Source organism: Dryas octopetala, chromosome 1 (genome assembly GCF_963921425.1).
Source record: "Dryas octopetala chromosome 1, drDryOcto1.1, whole genome shotgun sequence".
Classification (NCBI taxonomy): Eukaryota; Viridiplantae; Streptophyta; class Magnoliopsida; order Rosales; family Rosaceae; genus Dryas; species Dryas octopetala.
Genome location: NC_141366.1, coordinates 12,588,244 through 12,606,558, shown reverse-complemented (window position 1 = coordinate 12,606,558; position 18,315 = coordinate 12,588,244). Strand labels below are relative to the sequence as shown.

At 37.5% G+C, this 18,315-nt stretch overlaps 4 protein-coding genes across 4 annotated transcripts; 3 read left to right on the top strand and 1 right to left on the bottom strand.

Moving 5' to 3' along the window:
* Nucleotides 1–1,099: 1,099 nt before the first annotated feature.
* PSKR2 (phytosylfokine-alpha receptor 2) lies at nt 1,100–5,343 on the top strand. The gene has a single exon (XM_086251576.1). The coding sequence runs from the start codon at nt 1,973–1,975 to the stop codon at nt 5,126–5,128; it is 3,156 nt and encodes a 1,051-aa protein (XP_086107702.1). The 5' UTR covers nt 1,100–1,972; the 3' UTR covers nt 5,129–5,343.
* Nucleotides 5,344–6,964: 1,621 nt separating this feature from the next.
* Nucleotides 6,965–7,653, top strand: LOC147298006 (uncharacterized). The gene is made up of 2 exons (XM_086229988.1): nt 6,965–7,118; nt 7,229–7,653. Exons 1-2 carry the CDS (start codon nt 7,005–7,007, stop codon nt 7,586–7,588), a joined length of 474 nt encoding a protein of 157 aa, XP_086086114.1. The 5' UTR covers nt 6,965–7,004; the 3' UTR covers nt 7,589–7,653.
* A 3,514-nt stretch (nt 7,654–11,167) lies between these two features.
* On the top strand, nt 11,168–12,831 carry LOC147298005 (squamosa promoter-binding-like protein 4). Its single transcript, XM_086245666.1, has 2 exons — nt 11,168–11,587; nt 12,203–12,831. The coding sequence occupies exons 1-2, from the start codon at nt 11,220–11,222 to the stop codon at nt 12,447–12,449; spliced, it is 615 nt and encodes a 204-aa protein (XP_086101792.1). The 5' UTR covers nt 11,168–11,219; the 3' UTR covers nt 12,450–12,831.
* A 669-nt stretch (nt 12,832–13,500) lies between these two features.
* Nucleotides 13,501–16,460, bottom strand: LOC147298004 (Protein phosphatase 2C family protein). Its single transcript, XM_086253125.1, has 5 exons — nt 16,171–16,460; nt 14,870–15,115; nt 14,458–14,734; nt 13,907–14,061; nt 13,501–13,751 (listed from the first exon to the last, which is right to left on the bottom strand). The coding sequence occupies exons 1-5, from the start codon at nt 16,201–16,203 to the stop codon at nt 13,614–13,616; spliced, it is 849 nt and encodes a 282-aa protein (XP_086109251.1). The 5' UTR covers nt 16,204–16,460; the 3' UTR covers nt 13,501–13,613.
* Nucleotides 16,461–18,315: the final 1,855 nt, after the last annotated feature.

Below are 18,315 nucleotides of genomic sequence, written 5' to 3'. Positions count from 1 at the left end.
AATATAACCGATTACCTTGTTGTTTAGTGATATATTTATCTTCATAATATTGGTGAGTTTTAAGATCGAATGACTATTTGATATTTTGAAAAATTAGTATTCAGTTTGTCTCCTCAATTATAATCTAAGAAAATGACCACTTTGACTCATTAAAAATTTGATGCTTGAATTTATGAAATTTTAATGTTAGGGACAAATCAACACAAGAATCATAATTAAGAAGACAATAAAATATTAAGCCTAAAAAAGCATTATGCCAACTTTTTTTAAGAAAAGCAAATAAAAAATAAAAAACAAAAATAAAAGATGGGTTGGGTGAATTCACGTGAGGGAAGGTTGAGTAGTTGACCAGAAGATCCAGTGCTGAGCAAATTTGACACGTTATGGATCACGGCAGTGGCCCGTGACGTCCGCCTACCGCCGCTCATCCACCGGCTCCATCCACTCTCGCTTTCTCTCATCCAATCTCAGCTCTTTGACCTCCCCATTTTCATTCCCCACGCGCCCACACAACGCGTGCACACCACACCCGCATCTTCTTCTATACACATCTGTCATACAAAGAAATAGAGTGCTTCCACGCGCGTCATGCACGCGTGAGCTAATGAGATCCCTCCCATCCTCGTTTAGACCGCACCAGATATGTCCAACCTCATCAAACCGGGTCCGGGTCCCACCCACCCGCATTCCCACAAACCCAAATTTTCAATGATTATTTTAGAAGCAAAGAGACAAATGTAGGTAGTGGGTATTGACAAATCAGTTGTGACTTTTACTGGGTGTGAGAAAATCCAAGAGAAAATTTTGCCCAAATAGTCAGCTCTCTCAATCTCTGTGTCCCCCCCTCTAGTTCAAAATCAAAAAACCCACTTACCCAGTAGTGTGTTTGTCTAATAAAATAAAGATTCTCAGGAAAGAAAAAGAAGTTTCCTTTTCTGTACTCCACTCTACCCAAGTTTGTTTCTTTCTGTCCTACTGTTTGTTTGATTTTGAAGTATCTCTGCTTTGCTTGATTTCTTCGTCTTTTATTATATTCTCACTCATCCTGCTTATTTTTTTTCTTGCTTTGAAAATTAAGGGGATGGAGACGTCTGGGTTTTGAAATTGGAGAACACCCATTTGTGGAAAAAGTGGTCACTCACTGTTGATGTTAGGTACGTAAAGGGACTTCTGTTTACTTTTCTGTCAAAGTAAATGGGCAATGCTTGTGAAATCCTGAACCTTTTTCCATTTCACTATTGAACTTTGGCCAGAAAAGCTCTCTCCTTTGTTATGCTTCTCTCTTTCTCTTTCATGTTTGGTATTTTGTAATGGTTTTGGGATGTGGGTTTTGAAGTTTCTGCAGTTGCGTCTTTCTCTTGATGTGTAAAATTGGGGAGGATGCTTGTTCAGCAAAATAAGGGGTTTTGGTTGGGTTTGGTGATTTTTGGTCAAGGGTTTTGAGTTCTGGTGGGGACTGGGGGATCTTAGTCGTTCAACTGGTGTTAATTACTGCTTCAGTTTTTTAAGCGGTCAGTGTTAATTGCTTCACTTGCAAGTTGTTAGTTAACCCTTTTCTGTGGTTTTTGAGGTGCTTTGGGATGTGGGTATTTAAGCTCCTTCTTTTGGCCCTGTTCTCTCTCTCTCTCTCTCTCTCTCTCTCTCTCTCTCTCTCTCTCTCAATTAGGGGCCACTGTTTGCGCAACATTTTCAGATTGAAGTAAGTTTCTGCGCTTCCATTTTTATGGTCCAGGGATCTGATTCCAAGTGGGCACTGGTGATTGCATTTGTTTTACTGTAAATGTTGCTTCAATTGAAGTTGTAAGCTGGATTTTAAAGGGAAGCTCTCTTGGAATTTGGGTGTGGAAGTTTCTTCATTTGGATTTCTTCCTTTCTTCTGAAGAGCAGCGCATGCCATATAATATCTGATTCAGCTGAGTTTCATGGGAGTGTTGGCCTTGGCTTGAGTTGGGGATCTGCTTTGGTTTCAGTAATGGTGCTACTGGGGTTTCTTCCAATGACATTCCTCAAATGGATATTCTTGGCTTGCTTTCTTGGTTCTTCTTTGGGTCTTAATACCCCAATCCGATCCTGTGATCCAAATGATTTTCTTGCACTGAAAGAGTTTGCAGGAAACCTTACAAATGGTTCTATTATCACAGCATGGTCCAAGAAATCAGTTTGCTGCCAATGGGATGGTGTTGTCTGTGCGAATGTGAATAATGGGACAGTTGCAAGTAGAGTCATCAAGTTGATTCTGCCCAGCATGAGTCTCAAAGGAATGATTTCACGCTCTTTGGGTCGATTAGAACAGCTGAAATTGCTTAATCTTTCTCTGAATCAGCTGGAAGGTGGATTGCCTGCAGAGCTCTCAAACTTGAAGCAGCTAGAAGTTCTTGATTTGAGCCATAACATGCTGTCAGGACCAGTTTCAGGTGCGCTTGCTGGCTTGAAGTCGATTGAAGTACTGAATATTTCAAGCAACTCAATCAATGGCAGCTTATCTGAGTTTGGAGTATTCTCTCATCTTCTTGTGTTCAACATAAGCAATAATTCATTCACTGGTCAGTTTAATCCTCAAATTTGTAGCTCTTCCAATGATATTCATATTCTTGATATATCTTGGAACCGTCTCACGGGCAGTCTTGAAGGCTTAGACAATTGCAGCGTGTCTCTCCAACAGTTGCACTTGGACTTCAATTCATTTGCAGGCCATCTACCTGAATCTATATATTCGTTTTCAGCCTTGGAGCAGCTTTCTTTCTCTGGGAACCATCTTTCCGGCCAGATAAGCAAGGATCTGAGTAAGCTCTCTAACCTCAAGACCTTAGTCATTTTTGGAAACCAATTCTTGGGTGAACTTCCAAATGTATTTGGGAATCTTAGTGGACTAGAACAGTTAGTTGCACATTCAAATATGTTATCTGGTCCATTACCTTCAACCTTGTCACTCTGCTCAAATCTTCGAGTGCTTGATCTGCGTAACAATTCTTTATCAGGTTCTATTGATCTAAATTTCACTGGGCTTCCCAATCTCTGCACACTTGATCTTGCTACTAATCGTTTTTTTGGCTTCCTTCCAAATTCACTGTCTAATTGCCGTGAGTTGACAACTTTAAGCCTTGCCAGGAATGAATTGAGGGGTTCAATCCCTGAAGATTTTGCAAAACTCACATCCCTGTTCTTTCTCTCATTGTCAAATAACAGTTTTGTAAACTTATCTGGGGCATTATCTGTGCTGCAGCAGTGCAAAAATCTCACAACTCTTATTCTTACAAAAAATTTCCTTGGTGAGGAGATTCCGAAAGATGCCAATGGGTTTGAAAGCTTAATGGTTTTAGCACTTGGGAATTGTGCTCTTAAAGGCCAGATTCCAGCTTGGTTATTGAGTTGCAGGAAGTTGCAAGTCCTTGATTTGTCATGGAATCACTTGGATGGCAGTATCCCTCCATGGATTGGTCAGATGGAGAACCTTTTTTATCTGGACTTCTCAAATAACTCTCTCACTGGAGAAATCCCGAAAAGTCTGACAGAGCTGAAAAGCCTCATATCTACAAATTGCAGTCAATCACATCTTACTGCCTCTGCTGGCATCCCACTATTTGTAAAGCGAAATCAGAGTGCTAGTGGTCTGCAATACAACCAGGCATCGAAGTTTCCTCCTTCAATATACTTGAGCAATAATAGAATAAATGGAACAATCTGGCCTGGAATTGGACGGCTGAAACAGCTCCATGTTATGGATTGGAGCAGGAACAACATTACAGGGACCATCCCTAGCACCATCTCAGAGATGGAGAACTTGGAAACATTGGATTTATCAGGCAATAATCTATATGGTTCTATCCCTCCATCACTTAGCAAGCTCACATTCTTGTCAAAGTTTAGTGTGGCAAATAATCACTTGCATGGAGTAATTCCCAACGAAGGACAGTTCTTAAGCTTTCCCAACTCAAGCTTTGAGGGTAACCCTGGACTTTGTGGGGAAATGTATTCTCCATGTGGTGACCTCAATACAGGTCTCAAGCCTGTAATGCCATCTAGTTCAAACAGTAGATTTGGTCGAAACAGCATCCTTTGTGTAACAATCAGCATAGGAATTGGGATTGCATTTCTTCTTGCAGTTGGTCTATTTAAAATGTCAAGGAGGGAAGTAGAGCATAAAATTGATGATTTTGATGAGGAACTCGGCCTGCCGCACAGGTTATCTGGAGCACTTGCATCTTCAAAATTGGTGCCTTTTCAGAATTCAGATTGTAAGGATCTCACAGTTGCAGACTTGTTAAAATCTACAAACAATTTCAACCAAGCAAACATAATTGGTTGTGGTGGTTATGGTCTTGTTTACAAAGCCAACCTACCCAATGGCACAAAAGCTGCAATCAAGAGACTTTCTGGGGATTGTGGACAGGTGGAACGGGAATTTCAAGCTGAAGTGGAGGCCCTCTCAAGAGCTCAGCACAGGAACCTTGTCTCTCTTCAAGGTTATTGCCGTCATGGTAATGACAGGTTGTTAATTTACTCCTACATGGAGAATGGAAGCTTGGATTATTGGCTGCATGAAAGTGTTGATGGGGTTTCACTTCTAAAATGGGATGTAAGACTTAAGATAGCTCAAGGTGCAGCTCATGGATTAGCTTACTTGCATAAAGATTGTCAGCCAAATATAGTGCATCGAGATATAAAAACAAGCAACATTCTTCTAGATGACAAATTTGAAGCTCATCTGGCAGATTTTGGTCTTGCAAGGTTACTTCGTCCTTACGACACTCATGTTACAACAGATCTGGTTGGGACTTTGGGTTATATTCCTCCTGAGTATAGTCAGACATTAACTGCAACCTGCAGGGGTGATGTTTACAGTTTTGGTGTTGTTCTTCTTGAACTTTTAACTGGGAGGAGGCCGGTAGAAGTATGCAGAGGAAAAAACTGCAGAGATTTGGTATCATGGATGTTTCAGATGAAATGTGAGAAGAGAGAGGAGGAGATTATAGATTCATCAATTTGGAATAAGGACCATGAGAAGCAGCTTTTAGAGGTGCTTGGCATTGCCTGTAAATGCCTGGATCCAAATCCAAGGCAGAGACCTTATATTGAAGAAGTTGTCTCGTGGCTTGATGGTATTGGATTTGAGAGTGTTAAACAATGAATATCCTTGCTGCATTCCATCTTTTGGAATTGAGGTTCCGTTGGGGTCCAAAATGGTAAGGTATACCTGTAAAGCAATGCTATTGCAAGTCTATGGCTGGTGCAATCTCCATTCCTTTCGTTTCATATAGAAAAAACTCCTTTGGTACTATATACTGACAGATGTAATATGTATACAAAGGCTATGTTGGCCACTTCTACTTGAAATAAGCATTACAAAATTTCTAGAAACTGTCCTCTTTTTTTTTCTTTTTTTTTTTTTTTTTTTTTTTTTTCTGAATTTTGGGCATTTCTGTGTTCTCTGATGATGAGGTTTCCATTGTGCAAGACAGAGCAGTTGGAATGCATTAACTTTTGTGTTCCTTAGTATTTGAACTGATTTTGTTTCATTGCACATATATGACTTGAACAAGTACATGACTAATTCAATGCAACAAGGTGGCATCAGAAGGACCTTTTTTGAAACTCTTTCATCTTCTCTGGCCACAAGTGTTACTCTAAATCTTTTCTGTGGAATAAGTAACTTTCAGGATTACTCATAGTCTGTTTATCGTGGCCTTGTATTCTGTGAACTCATTTTTCTTAGCTTATCCAATATTATTGCATAATGCATTAATGCTTGTGCCAACAGATGCAAATGAGAAACTACAAAGACTATGCAAAATGAGGAAGAGATGGAATAAAAGAGTTTAAACTGATGCTATATTTTTAATGAATTCTCTCTGTCATGTATTTAACGAGCTTTTAAACAGCATTAATCTTTTATGCTGTGTTTTTTTTTCTCTTTGTCATGTATTCTCTCTGTCATGTATTGTCTCATTATTGCAAATACAGAATTTTGTTTTACTCAATGTGATGGAGCAAAGGTTAACAGTGAGTGACCAGTCCAAGACCAATCTATTTTGGGCCTTAATTTAGGCCCACTTTTGCATGAGACCAAAAAATAAAAATAAAAAACAGAAGTGTTGAGCTGCTAAATCAGCAAAATGGGGTGATTCTTGTGCTTTCAAAACGTGTCCAACCCCTCCACGTTTCTCTTTCTTTGATGTGCCACCTTTCCATAATATTAATTTGGCACTATATCGACCGCCAGCATGGTTAATGAGGAAGAAAAATAATAGGGCCAGAACCAAAAAAAAAAGCTAGCTAGTGACCAAACATAGCAGCAACAATGTTCATAGCAAGAAGTGCAGCAAGAGCTAGTATTGCCTCTAGAGCTTTGACTCAGACTCAACCCTCCAGCAGATTCTCTAAGGTTTTCTTCTCCGGTGCTTTTGAACGTTCTGAGGTAATTAGTTTCAGATGGTGTTGATCGAGCTGTATATGAGTCTTTAGTTTTGCTTTTGAATGAACTTTAATTGCAGTACTCGACCAAAGAAAGTGTAGAAAGTGTAATTAATGTTCACTTATTATGTACGAATACGAATACAGTATATATATATATATATACAAAAGTAGATTTAATAGTGAAAAGATTTATGGTTACAGCATTGGCATCCCAGCTGCCAGGGGAATCAAGCTTCTTAGACCCAACCCTTAAACTCTTTGGAGTACTAGTGCTTCAATTTAGCAATGGTCTTGGTCTCAAAGAGGCCTGATGGAGTCGGTTAATGAATCAAAGACCGCCCTGATTATTAAATATCGCAGGGGGACAAGTGTCGAACACCTAAAGCACCACAGTGAGTCATTTTTAAAGAAACCCAAAACGTGTCAAAAGTATGTGCACGTGGTGCTCAATGAATAGACCACTTTGCTGTGTTTTGCACTGTATATAATCTCCACGCATATTGGGGTATTGAGGATATAGTTGAAGGAACCAGGAGATCAGTACAAAATAGAGAGAGGAAAATTGAGAAAAAAACAGCTTCAAACAAACTATGGCAGCAATATGTTTGAGTTTGACAAAGAGAGCTCTTTTCAATATCTCAATTTCTTTGCCTAAACAGCATCTATCCAGGGCTTGCTTCTCCACTGCTTTTGAACGTGCCCAAGTACGTATATATATTTATAGCTTTTATATATACATCTTTTTTTTTTTTGTCTCTCTTTCTTTCTTTTTTTGGGTAAAATTATATTCTCACTCATTATGACTTTGAAACAGGACCCAAGAAACAGGACAACAACAGAGGCAGGCACGCATGAACTAGGCAGAGAAGAGAGGCAAGCAGATAGTAATATTGACCGTATGAGTGGTGTCACTGGATTCGTAGCAGACACAGCAAGACAAGGCCCTGTGAAAGCAACAGAGGTTGTAGAGGACATGGCAGACCTGGCCAAGGAGACTATGGACAGTGCATGGGACGCTGCCAACAACAAGACCCAGAAGGTCCAGGACACGTTGGTTGCAGAGGCAGATGAGAACGTTATTGATACAACTGAGTATAGAAGTATTGAGGACCAAACTAAGCTCGCAGATCATGATCCTGATTATCATCATCTTCATCACCATCAGCTTAATTAATCAGATGATTAATTGAAGCCTTTGAAATATTGAGAACAATGTAATATTGTAGACTTGTAGTACTAAACTACGACTCTGGTTTCGGAGACAGAATTATGTTATATGACTTTTCAAAGGTTTTGGACCTTTTGGTACTTGTAAATTTGATAAAATTATATTTGGTACATTTTATATCACATAAATTCAGTTTTCATGTTACATATAATGACCCAGAAGACCCAGCAGATGTGAAATTGATGTTTATAAAGCATCCGATCAAAATCAGAATAGTTTGATCAAATATCGATAGATAATGTTTTTGACTAGCTGTACCAACTATTAAGTAAGACATTGTTATGGGCCTGACCCAAAGTGAGAGGGCTTAAGGGCCCATTGAATAGCCCAAGCCCAAGCCCATAATCAGCAATTAGTTCTTTCTGCCTTTTTTTTTAACCTTCTCTTATTTTCTCGTGCTACAATAGTGTAATTGAAATTGTTCATTTTTTAGATCAGTTTTGAAAAATCATCTTTGTAAAAATCAGTTAAATTGAAAATCATTTGCTCATGTAATGTTATCAAATAAATAGACACAAGAAATTGTCTGTTTATTTGAAAAGTTATATAAACAAATGATTTTTTATTTGATTATTTTTTTTTTTTTTGTAGAGTCTAAAAATATTGAACAATTTCGATTATGATAATGCACTGCAAAATAAAAATAATAAGAGAAAAAGTCATAAAAGAAGATAAAAAAGATAAGGGACTATACTACTATGTAGCCAGCATTTCTCAAAATATAAAACAGAAATATCTCCATATATTGTGCCTCACACAAGTCACAATAGAAGGTGCCTAGGTCGTTTGTTGTGGGACTTGCATGTGTCAAATATTTGTGTTGTGGAATCCAATGCTCAGTCTATTTGTTCCCCATTACTATGAATGCATCCAATAAAGTTTCAGGATAGGGGAAAAGAAGATGAAAAAGAGAATGCGATATATAGAATTAAATTAAAGCAGTCTGAGGAGAAGAGCCAATGCTTCCATTTTAGTGTGCGGAAAAGGGACTGAAACTCATCACCAAATTTATCCATGGGGGAAAGGAATCATGCAGGGACGATGTGCTTTACATGTTTGGCCAAAACCACGGGACCAAGTAATTCTCAAGATTGCAACTTGAGAGTGACCTACTACTAGTGACCTCCATTTCATCAGGCAGTACTAGTACTTGTCTAATTTGTTTTATGATATACCAAACACATAAATAACACCATTTAACTAATTCAGGTTCTTAGTCTAATGTTGCATAGACATGGCATAAATGTCCATACAACTTAGTCTCACCCAGTACAAATGTACAATCTTTTTTTATGTTTTTGAGTAATAGTGTGGTGCAAACCTGTATGCCTTTAAGTATTGTTTATGTGTTGACCACTCAATATTGAGGAATGATTGATGATAAAGGCTTTATGATTAGGATTTGGCCCTGCTTTAGAAGTCCAGGACAAAGAGAGGAATCCAGGAATTCAGAACTTTTGGGACCAAAACCCAACTCAAGGGTACTGAGAATGATGGGCACAATTAATCTATATTGTGGTGAAAATAACTTAATTGGTGTGACTGACGCATATAATTATGGATTCTTACAAGCTAGCAAGAAAAGTACAGAGGCGACGCGGAAGCCGGTGAGGTGAATGCTTGATGAAGCTAGCTAGCAAGGACCACAGTGGTCTTATGTATTCCTTAATCATGGTATAAGCGACTTGAAAAGGAAAGAAAAGACCAAACAGTTAGGTCATAACTTCTAGACTGTGTATAGTGAACACCATGTATAGGTCACAGTGGTATATAAATGGTGTTTAAGTATGTGTTAGACAAGCATTGGATTCTAAAAATTTAAATTGTTAGGGGTGTAAGTATCAAGCTAACACTTATTTTGTCTCTCACGAGCATTCCAATCCTGCACGTGGAGAGGCAAACAGATGCAGACAGAGAAACATATATGTGCAATGTCATTTTGTAACTTACGAATCGATCAACAAAGAATTTGGAAAATGAGAATTCAAGGTTATAAACTCTTAGGACCTTTTACAACAAAAGTTTTGATATTAAGTTAGACAACTCTTGAATTTCAAAACTTAAACTGTTAGAAAATGAGTCAATAATGTATGTTAAACTAATAAGTTCCGTCTTTGTGAATTATAAGAGATGATGAACTCAACAATGCGACAACAATAGTTCAAAATAACTTTAGTCACAGTAGAAGCTTGGAAATAGACACAGTGCAAAGGAACCCAAAGCATATATTATTGCATACCAGTTGGAAGTAGTATTGCTATTCTCTTCCTTTCACTTTCACTTTTTTATTTTATTTTTTTCCTGAAGATCAGATTATAGATTAAATCTTTAGGACCACAGGGGACAGAAACCATGACTTGTTAAACGCTTACATCAACCATATCGGAGTACTTGGTACTATGGCCATGTGAATTAGGGTGCAGGGTCATATCACACTTGATTTTTCCTTGCTAAATAACTCTGCCTATATATGTACCTCAAGATAACACATATATATCCAATGCCCCGTGAGCTTGTACCCCCAATATTCATCTTTGACATAACACATGGTCCTCTTGAGAGAAAGAACTTAACCCATGCATGGTTAAAAATGGATGATTTTACTATGCATGTGTAACTGTAAAGGTAAATTATAAATGGCAGACAAGGCATGCACCAGAGATTAAAGATCTACTACCTCCGTAGGCCAGTTGGATTGGAAAAAGCTACTGAAGTAGTCAGTTGTACTGCATGTTAATTTACTCATGCACCCAGTACGTGATGAATTTAATTAAAGCATGCAATTGCTGCTATCTACTCCTTTAATGTTCACTTGGAAACGACATCTTCCTCTCAATTAATACACTTTACCAATGTGAACAACTCTACAGTATGTTGTCTATTCTCTAATCGTTTCAAATTTTCAATGGTTCTTTAGCATATAGTTTTGTTTGCAAGCAATGTTGAGTTTGAAATCTCAACTTCTTTGTTGATTTGCAAGGTGCAGGGTAGGGTTAGTTGTTTGCACATATATGTTTCTCTTTTTTTTTTCTGTGTAAGCATCTTCACTTACAGGATGAGGAGGCTACACGTGAGGGTGAAGAGGAAAACTTTCACATAACCGTCTTATATGTTTATGAGTCTATCTCTCTTTCGTCATGTAACACATTAGCTAGGCGTGTAAAAACATCTAATTCTCTAACGGGTTTTTACGTTTTCGGAATCTAATAGTTGTATAACATATTAATCATCCCATTAATGTCAATAAATCATAACCTCTAACTAGCGTTGTCATTGAGACAAATTATAAGCTCAAAAACCATTGTCCATGTTTTAATGGCAATCAAATTCCCATCTTTGAACTCTTTGTTAGTCACTGTTCCATCCCAATTTCCACCACCTTATATGATATTGACACCCCCGGACACAAAAAATTTGGAGTAGTTTGTGGTCCTCTGCTTCCACCTTTTTCACCTATTAATTGCTTACACTTTCACCTTCATAACTCCATGTTCCACACCATCTTGCTCACCAAGTACACCACTCTCCATCACCACCACAATTAGCACCCTCATTGTGATCAGCTGCAGCTTCCTCAATGGAGGCTACGAAGTTTGAAGGGAGGCAGAGTAGTTGGAAAGAAAAGGTGACCAACAACAAGGCAGCAGCAGATCTTGATGAAGCAGAGGATGACTCAGAGGAAGAAGAGACTGGTGGTGGTGGGTTGATGAGATTTGAAGAGAGTGAGAAACAGAAGAAAGCAGCAGCTTCTGCTGGAAGGAAAGGATCTGCTGGTGGAGGTGGAGGTGGAGTGTCACCACCATGTTGTCAAGCAGAGAGGTGTGGTGCTGATTTGATTGATGCAAAGAGGTACCATCGCCGCCATAAGGTCTGTGAGTTCCATTCAAAGGCAGCTGTTGTGATCGTCTCCGGGCTTCGACAACGGTTTTGCCAGCAATGCAGCAGGTTTTGCATCCCATCTTCTTCTTCTTCTACTTCTTTCTTTCTTGTTTCCCTAGTGATTGTTAGTAAAATGGTCTCTCTGTTTATTTTGATGGAATAAAATTGTGGGTTTTTGTCCAGGCAAGTAAGATGAGTGATACACTGATACACTCTCAAAAAAGCAAAAGATCTATCCACATAAATAAATAAAAATAGAGCTTTTAACTAATTTTCCATGGAGAAAGTACTTGAAAACCTATATATTTTCCATTAGTACATAAGGATTTATTTTTCCTTTATAGATCATGACACTTAAAACATGGGTTTACAGCTACGCAACAGTATTTCTAAGCAAATTATTGTCTTGGAAATGTTTTTTTATCTTCTCTGAAAGCATTTTTCCTTGGAAACAAACAAACTCAGATTCTAGTCTATAGAGCCTTGAATTCTAGTTAAATTAACCTTTGACTAGCATTGTTCATGCTAAATCATGCAACATTTTATTTTCCTTTGACACACAAGCTGAAATTGCTTGGGGAAATGCTATTTCTTGTGTACTTTGATTCCAGAATTTGTTAGTAACCCTTGATTCATATATATTCCTCAACAAGTACTTTTCAATGTGGGGATGCTGCACAGGTTCCATGAGCTAACCGAGTTTGACGAAGCAAAGAGAAGCTGTCGCCGGCGTTTGGCAGGCCACAATGAGCGCCGCAGGAAGAGCTCAGCTGAACCTTATGGAGAAGGCTCAAGCCGCAGAGGGGTTGGTCCTCAATACAGAGAATCTCAGACTAGACTGCAGGCTGATGATCAAACTCAAAGAGTCAGATATCAGATTACACCCCCATCTGGAAGTTCTGCTTCCAAGCATTTCCAGATCAGATGAGGCCATATATAATTGCATGCTCCCTCTCTTCTGTCATCCATGGCTTTCTATATATGATTGTTCTTCTATAGGCTTAACAATGAGAATAATGCCTATACATTGTTCTAGGGAAGTACTATATGTGTAAGCCTTTAAGTTTACTTGGTGCTTTGTTTCTGAACTCATAGTTTGTAGAATGTAGGACATTACATGGGGACTATGTAAGCCTTTGGAGCTATTGTATTATGTAGTTATTTAGTTTAACTATTGGTTTATGTAAGAGTAGTGCTGTAAACCGTTGGATCTACATGCTAGGATGTTTAAAAATTGGACTTGAGTAAAATTGGTGTTTATCTAAAAAGTGTTCATCTTATGAACACAACTGTAAGTCTCCTTTAATTAATGTAAGTCAACAGCGGGTGTCAATGTGTCATATTAATTGCTGAAATATCTATGCGACGACTTAAAACATTAAAATGCCTCTTGTTAATACTTTACCCCAAGTTACTCTTGAGTCTTGACCATTGACAAGACAAGCCATTTTAATTTGGAACTTGGTTTTCAGCATAATTGAAGTCTATGATAATAAGATGCTGAAAATGAGTGCATAGCTCATGGCTGGTAGTCTGCTCTTTTATATGACTTGCATTATGGATATTACGACCACTAGGATATGTTTTGTATTTGTCATACCAAGATCGTCTATGGGATGTCTTATTTCAGATATTTTCCATACCAAACGACAAGTTAGCTTCGTTTTCATACATTTTTCGCTTGCAAAGCTTCAGCTTCCTTGGGTGTCTTATTGTCTGCAAATATTAGCTTTCCTTTTGTTATTCAGCACACTAGAGGACTATCTACTTTATCTTTGTCACCATGTCACGGACTTTATGACGATATTTATGAAATTAGAGAATATTTAGTATGATATATTTTATTTTATTTTCTAGAAGATATTATGCTTTTAACCCCCTTTTAGTTTTACTCAAAGGGGATTGAGTTCCCAATGGTTTCATCATGTATGAATTCTCAATAACAATGATGAAAGAGTACAGTAGAAAAGGGCACAAGATACACATCAAGCACACTTCAATGCCATAGGTGTTTATGAATACAACATATCTAATACAAAAGTTGAACCAAGTTAAAATCAGACAAAAGTCATACCAAAGAGAAATTATACATTCACCGAAATCTTACAACTACACAAGAAATATCATCAGAGCTCTTCCTATTGACTGCCTCTTCAGTAAGGTGCTTTGCTGCTGCCCGGGCATCCTTTATCTGTCTGATAGCATCCACAACTTCTTCATTCGTCATCACCTGACATCAGATCATATAAACAAATTTTAGGTTCATTCAAAGTGCAAAAAATGAGGAACTCCAATTCTTTGGATTTAATATGTTGCTTCTGCCTTATATTATACTTGATAGTGTGTAATTGAATATACTGTTGTCATAATTTCAAATAAACCAACCTTCCAAAGTCCATCACTTGCCAAGACAGCGAACTCTGTCTGATCATCTATCGTCTCCATCATCACATAAGGTTCAGAACTGAGATGTTTCTTCAAGCTCTTGTCACCAAATGCTCTCGCTACTGCCAACTGCCCATCAACACGTGGAACATCCCCTGAATTCATCAGAACCATAATCTTAATACAACTATAGATGGAAGAAACAAAGCTATGATGAGGATGGGGAGAAGTAGAAAACAATAAATTTGATTAGGCTTGGTAATCAATCTCAACTATGGCCGCTATGCTGCAAGCACCTGAGGTCCAAAGACCATAGAAACTCATATTTCATCACCAAAACCAAGCTAGTGTATTTATAGAGTGAATTTCGAGTCCAAGCAGTTAAACACTTGGTCCGGCATGGAGTAAGTTGGTATATCCTATGAAAAGCCAAGTGACCTCACTCTAAACATCAAGCTCAAACATTAAACCATTTTATATGGTACACAAACACAGATAGTTTCTTCATGTGGCGTCCAAACAGATTAATTTGTATTATCAGGAATGTTTACCTGGAAAGTTTGATACGAAACCACCTCTGTTTTCAATTTGTTCTCTTTCCGTGCTCGGCTCATGATCAACTGACAGTTGTTTAGCTACGCCATTCTTGCAGATAATAGCCCGGGAATCTCCAACATTGGCTACCACCAGCTTCTGGCAGTTAATTAATATGGCTGTAACTGCAGTTGAACCCCCTTTTCCCAAATCAACTGCTTTCTCCAGAATGTTAGTATCGGTTATGCAATAAGCTCTCCTGACTGCATTCTCTGGGTCTGTCCAGAATTTAGGCTGAGGAGAGGGAAAATGGAATACCAAAAGTACAAAGATATGAATTTTGATGTGTACCATCATTTAACTACAAGAGCTTCAATTGAACTACAAAATGAACGAATGTGATATTGTTGTGCTAACTGCATATATTACCTCTTTCAAGATATTATTAAAGAGATGAGACTGCAAGTATTCAGGAATTTCATGGCTCAAATGGCCATCAAATATTGCAAATAGGCCTAGCTCACCCTCATCGATTTGCTTAAACTGTGCAACAACATAGTCTTCCATGGCATGATGGGATTTTCCCTTTACCAAGTGGAAGCCATGTGTTACATGATTTGACATCTTGCTCTTTCCTTTTCCAGAGTCAGGATCTGATGGACCTAAAACTTTTTCCTACAATAAACAAGCACAAATTGAGGTTCGCAAGCAGAAAACTAAACAAAAGATATCAAGGTATTTATTTTTAAAAGACAACCAGCAAGACTAAGCTGAAAAAGAAAGAAAATTACAAAGACAAACGATAAGAAGAGAAAGCAAAAGCTTTCATATTTTGAGAAGCCATTTTTCAAATTGCCAGGTATAAAATAATGAACTTAGCCATAAAGCATACTACAATTATTTGATATAGCTTACCTAGTCCTAGGGGGAAAAAAATTGTGGCTTCTAAAGTAGATTTCATCATTTGTGAAATATCAAATTTCAGGCAAGCCTATAAAATAGTTCCACTCAATTTTAGCAGTTGAGAACTCAAGCCCTGTCACTCACTTCCACAAACCACAAATTAATCAAAGCAAGACAACAAAAAAGTAGATGCATTTATTTTATTATTTATCTTTTCTAAATGTTCTGTCTTGGCTCCAGCTCCCATACTCCTCTCTTTTAATTTAATGAAGAATATGTGATCAAAGCACTAAAATTCCATACTGCATTTTAATCTTCATACGTGAACTAAAAAAAACATGATCTTCATGAAATTGACTACATAGTACATACTGAGAGAAAACTTATTGCTCTTGCAATACCCAAAAACCCAAAGTAGCAAGAGCAAAAGGAAGAGTGGGGTTTGAGATAAAAAAGGGTCTTCCTATTGCAACATCCATAAACCCAAGGTAGCAAGACCAAGAGGAAGAGTGGAGTTTCAGATCTAAGATTTGAACTCTAAAAAAGATAGAAATACATACAAATTACAATAAGAAGTTGCAGCACACAATTTGGAGAAATGGGATTTTTTCAATAACATATATGACACAAAGATCTGCAAGATTTCACCATATGGGTGTGGATGTAATCAAATTGTAGATCAGAAAGATGACAGGGAAGAGCCAAAAGTAGCCAATTTATGAGCAAAGCAGTCAGGCAATTGAAAAACCCATGAAAGAAGAGATATGATATTTATGGAGGAGCAGTATAGTACAGTAAACACATGTGATGTGAGTCATGTGAGATACCTTCATCTTGTGGAGGATTTCTCTGCCGGTCATGGCTGTCCTGATGTGGAGGCTGCTTTATAAGATTATATTAATAAAAATTGTGGAGTGGAACACAGTGGCCAAGAAAGGGAGGTGGAGGAGGAGGAGGAGAGGGACAATGACACAGAGAGTCACAGAGAGAGAGAGAGAGAGAGACAAGTGTGCAGAGTTGAGGATGAGGATGATGGTTGCGTTGACACGCCCTCCTCTCCTCTGTTTCAGCGTTTTCTCTTCTTCCAATTCTATGCCGCGTTCTCTGCATTAAATCAAAGACGCGTTCGCGCCGCGACTTGTCTTTCTTTTTCCTTTTTCTAAATTTTTCTTTTTTTTCACATCCTATAATTATTGCCTTTTCTTTTTGTGCTGACTTCAATGAGTTCATTCATATCATTATTGTTCACAATAAATACTTTTCTTTTCCTTTTTTGATGATTAGGATAATGGTAAATACGTAGGTAGTGGCGCTCCAGAGGTGACAAAATTTTATATGACACCGATTTAACATGAACTTACTGAATTTGAGTTGACTAATTTTTTTTTTTTGGTAATCGAAAATCAGTTTTTGTGTATTAAATTAATTTATTGGGTTGGTGACTATTTTTTTACATAAAAATAAATATAATATAACAAATTAAATATAAATAATAAATAAATAAATAAAATTAGTATCAAACATATATATCATCATTATCATTATGATACCTTAGATACTTTTAAGTAATTTTTTTTTCTTTTAGGTAGAACCATCTCCTTAAAAAATGAAGGAGACTTTTATAACACGAACTTGAATCAGACATACGAATTTAAAATCACACATACCCATATGGAAAATATTTGGGTCACCCCTTGGGGTATCCTAAGATTACCCATTCTCCCAAAATAACAATTTCGGTAATGTCGGCGCATGATCGGAACCGTTCACTTTTTAGATCACCTATTATAGATCATCTCTACAAAAAATTAAATCAATCGAAAATCGTTTGATTATATAACTATTGTCAATTAAGTAGAAAAAATTGATGGTTTTCAATTAAAGAGTGATTTTTTGACCAAATCGTAGATTTTTTCTATTTAATCAACAACAGTTATATAATCAAACGATTTCCGATTGAGTTGATTTTTTGCAAAGATGATCTAAATATGTGATCTAAAAAGTGAACGATTTCGATCATGCACCGTTATTACCGAAATTGTTATTTTGAAGGGAATGGTGACCTCCAAGAGGTGACCCAAGTAGTGTCCTGCGCATATAACAGCCACCTCTAGCAGTCTGGTCCACAGTACTAGCCAAAGTGGGTAATTGGGTTTTATCAAAAAAAAAAAAAAGTGTGTAAGTGGGTCGTTTGCATGGATGACACGCACGTAAGGATTACATGGTAGGTAACATAGTAACATATTTTAAATGAGCAATACAACATTTTATTTTATATAGAGTTATAATTATACACTATTGACTTTCTGTTTTCTTTTATTTTTGGCCACTTATTGACTTCCTGTTTTCTAAATCAAGTAAAATGTATGCCACATGCAATACATGTGGATGTGTTGGAAGTTGAGACTTTTAAATTTTGTTCATAATACATCAAGTCCTCTCAAGACATATCAAATCATGTGTAGGGTCTGAACTTGAGGTTTGTGTTTTGTTTTGGTGGAATTCGGGTCCATGGTCCAAATAATAGGGGCATATTTAAAAGGAGTGATAGTATAACGTGAAATTGGGCCTATAAGCCCACTGGTGTGGGACTAGAAGACCACTTAGATTTTGGATTTTGAATTCAACCGATGCCACCATGTCAAATCATACCTGGGCCGGGCAAGTTACCCGAGCCCAAAATACTATTCCAATGTGCACTGTTACCTCAAATGGACCTTAGGAATGCTTTAATCTTTTGAAGATGCCTCTCCCTAATGATTTTTTTAAAGAGCAAAATAGAAAACTCTAGTTGCTTGAGGAGAAAGTTGTGTGTATAGGGTAATGCCTTTTGCTAGACTATAGGTATGAATTGTATATTTAGTGATCGAAGAGTCAATCTAACTAGTACAATGGCTAGATGCTACCCAACACAGCTTACAAAGAGTTTTGAAATCAAAGCAACAAAGCAAAATCACTTGGTACTTTCCTGT

Excerpts from the sequence above, each read along its gene's own strand:
- LOC147298005 (XM_086245666.1), top strand. The coding sequence starts at position 11,220 with ATGGAGGCTACGAAGTTTGAAGGGAGGCAGAGTAGTTGGAAAGAAAAG. Across the intron at positions 11,588-12,202 it reads TTTTGCCAGCAATGCAGCAG|GTTCCATGAGCTAACCGAGT; the intron begins GTTTTGCATCCC and ends GATGCTGCACAG.
- LOC147298006 (XM_086229988.1), top strand. The coding sequence starts at position 7,005 with ATGGCAGCAATATGTTTGAGTTTGACAAAGAGAGCTCTTTTCAATATC. Across the intron at positions 7,119-7,228 it reads CTGCTTTTGAACGTGCCCAA|GACCCAAGAAACAGGACAAC; the intron begins GTACGTATATAT and ends ACTTTGAAACAG.
- PSKR2 (XM_086251576.1), top strand. The coding sequence starts at position 1,973 with ATGGTGCTACTGGGGTTTCTTCCAATGACATTCCTCAAATGGATATTC.
- LOC147298004 (XM_086253125.1), bottom strand. The coding sequence starts at position 16,203 with ATGACCGGCAGAGAAATCCTCCACAAGATGAAG. Across the intron at positions 15,116-16,170 it reads AAATCCTCCACAAGATGAAG|GAAAAAGTTTTAGGTCCATC; the intron begins GTATCTCACATG and ends TGTTTATTGTAG. Across the intron at positions 14,735-14,869 it reads TTAATAATATCTTGAAAGAG|CCTAAATTCTGGACAGACCC; the intron begins GTAATATATGCA and ends CCCTCTCCTCAG.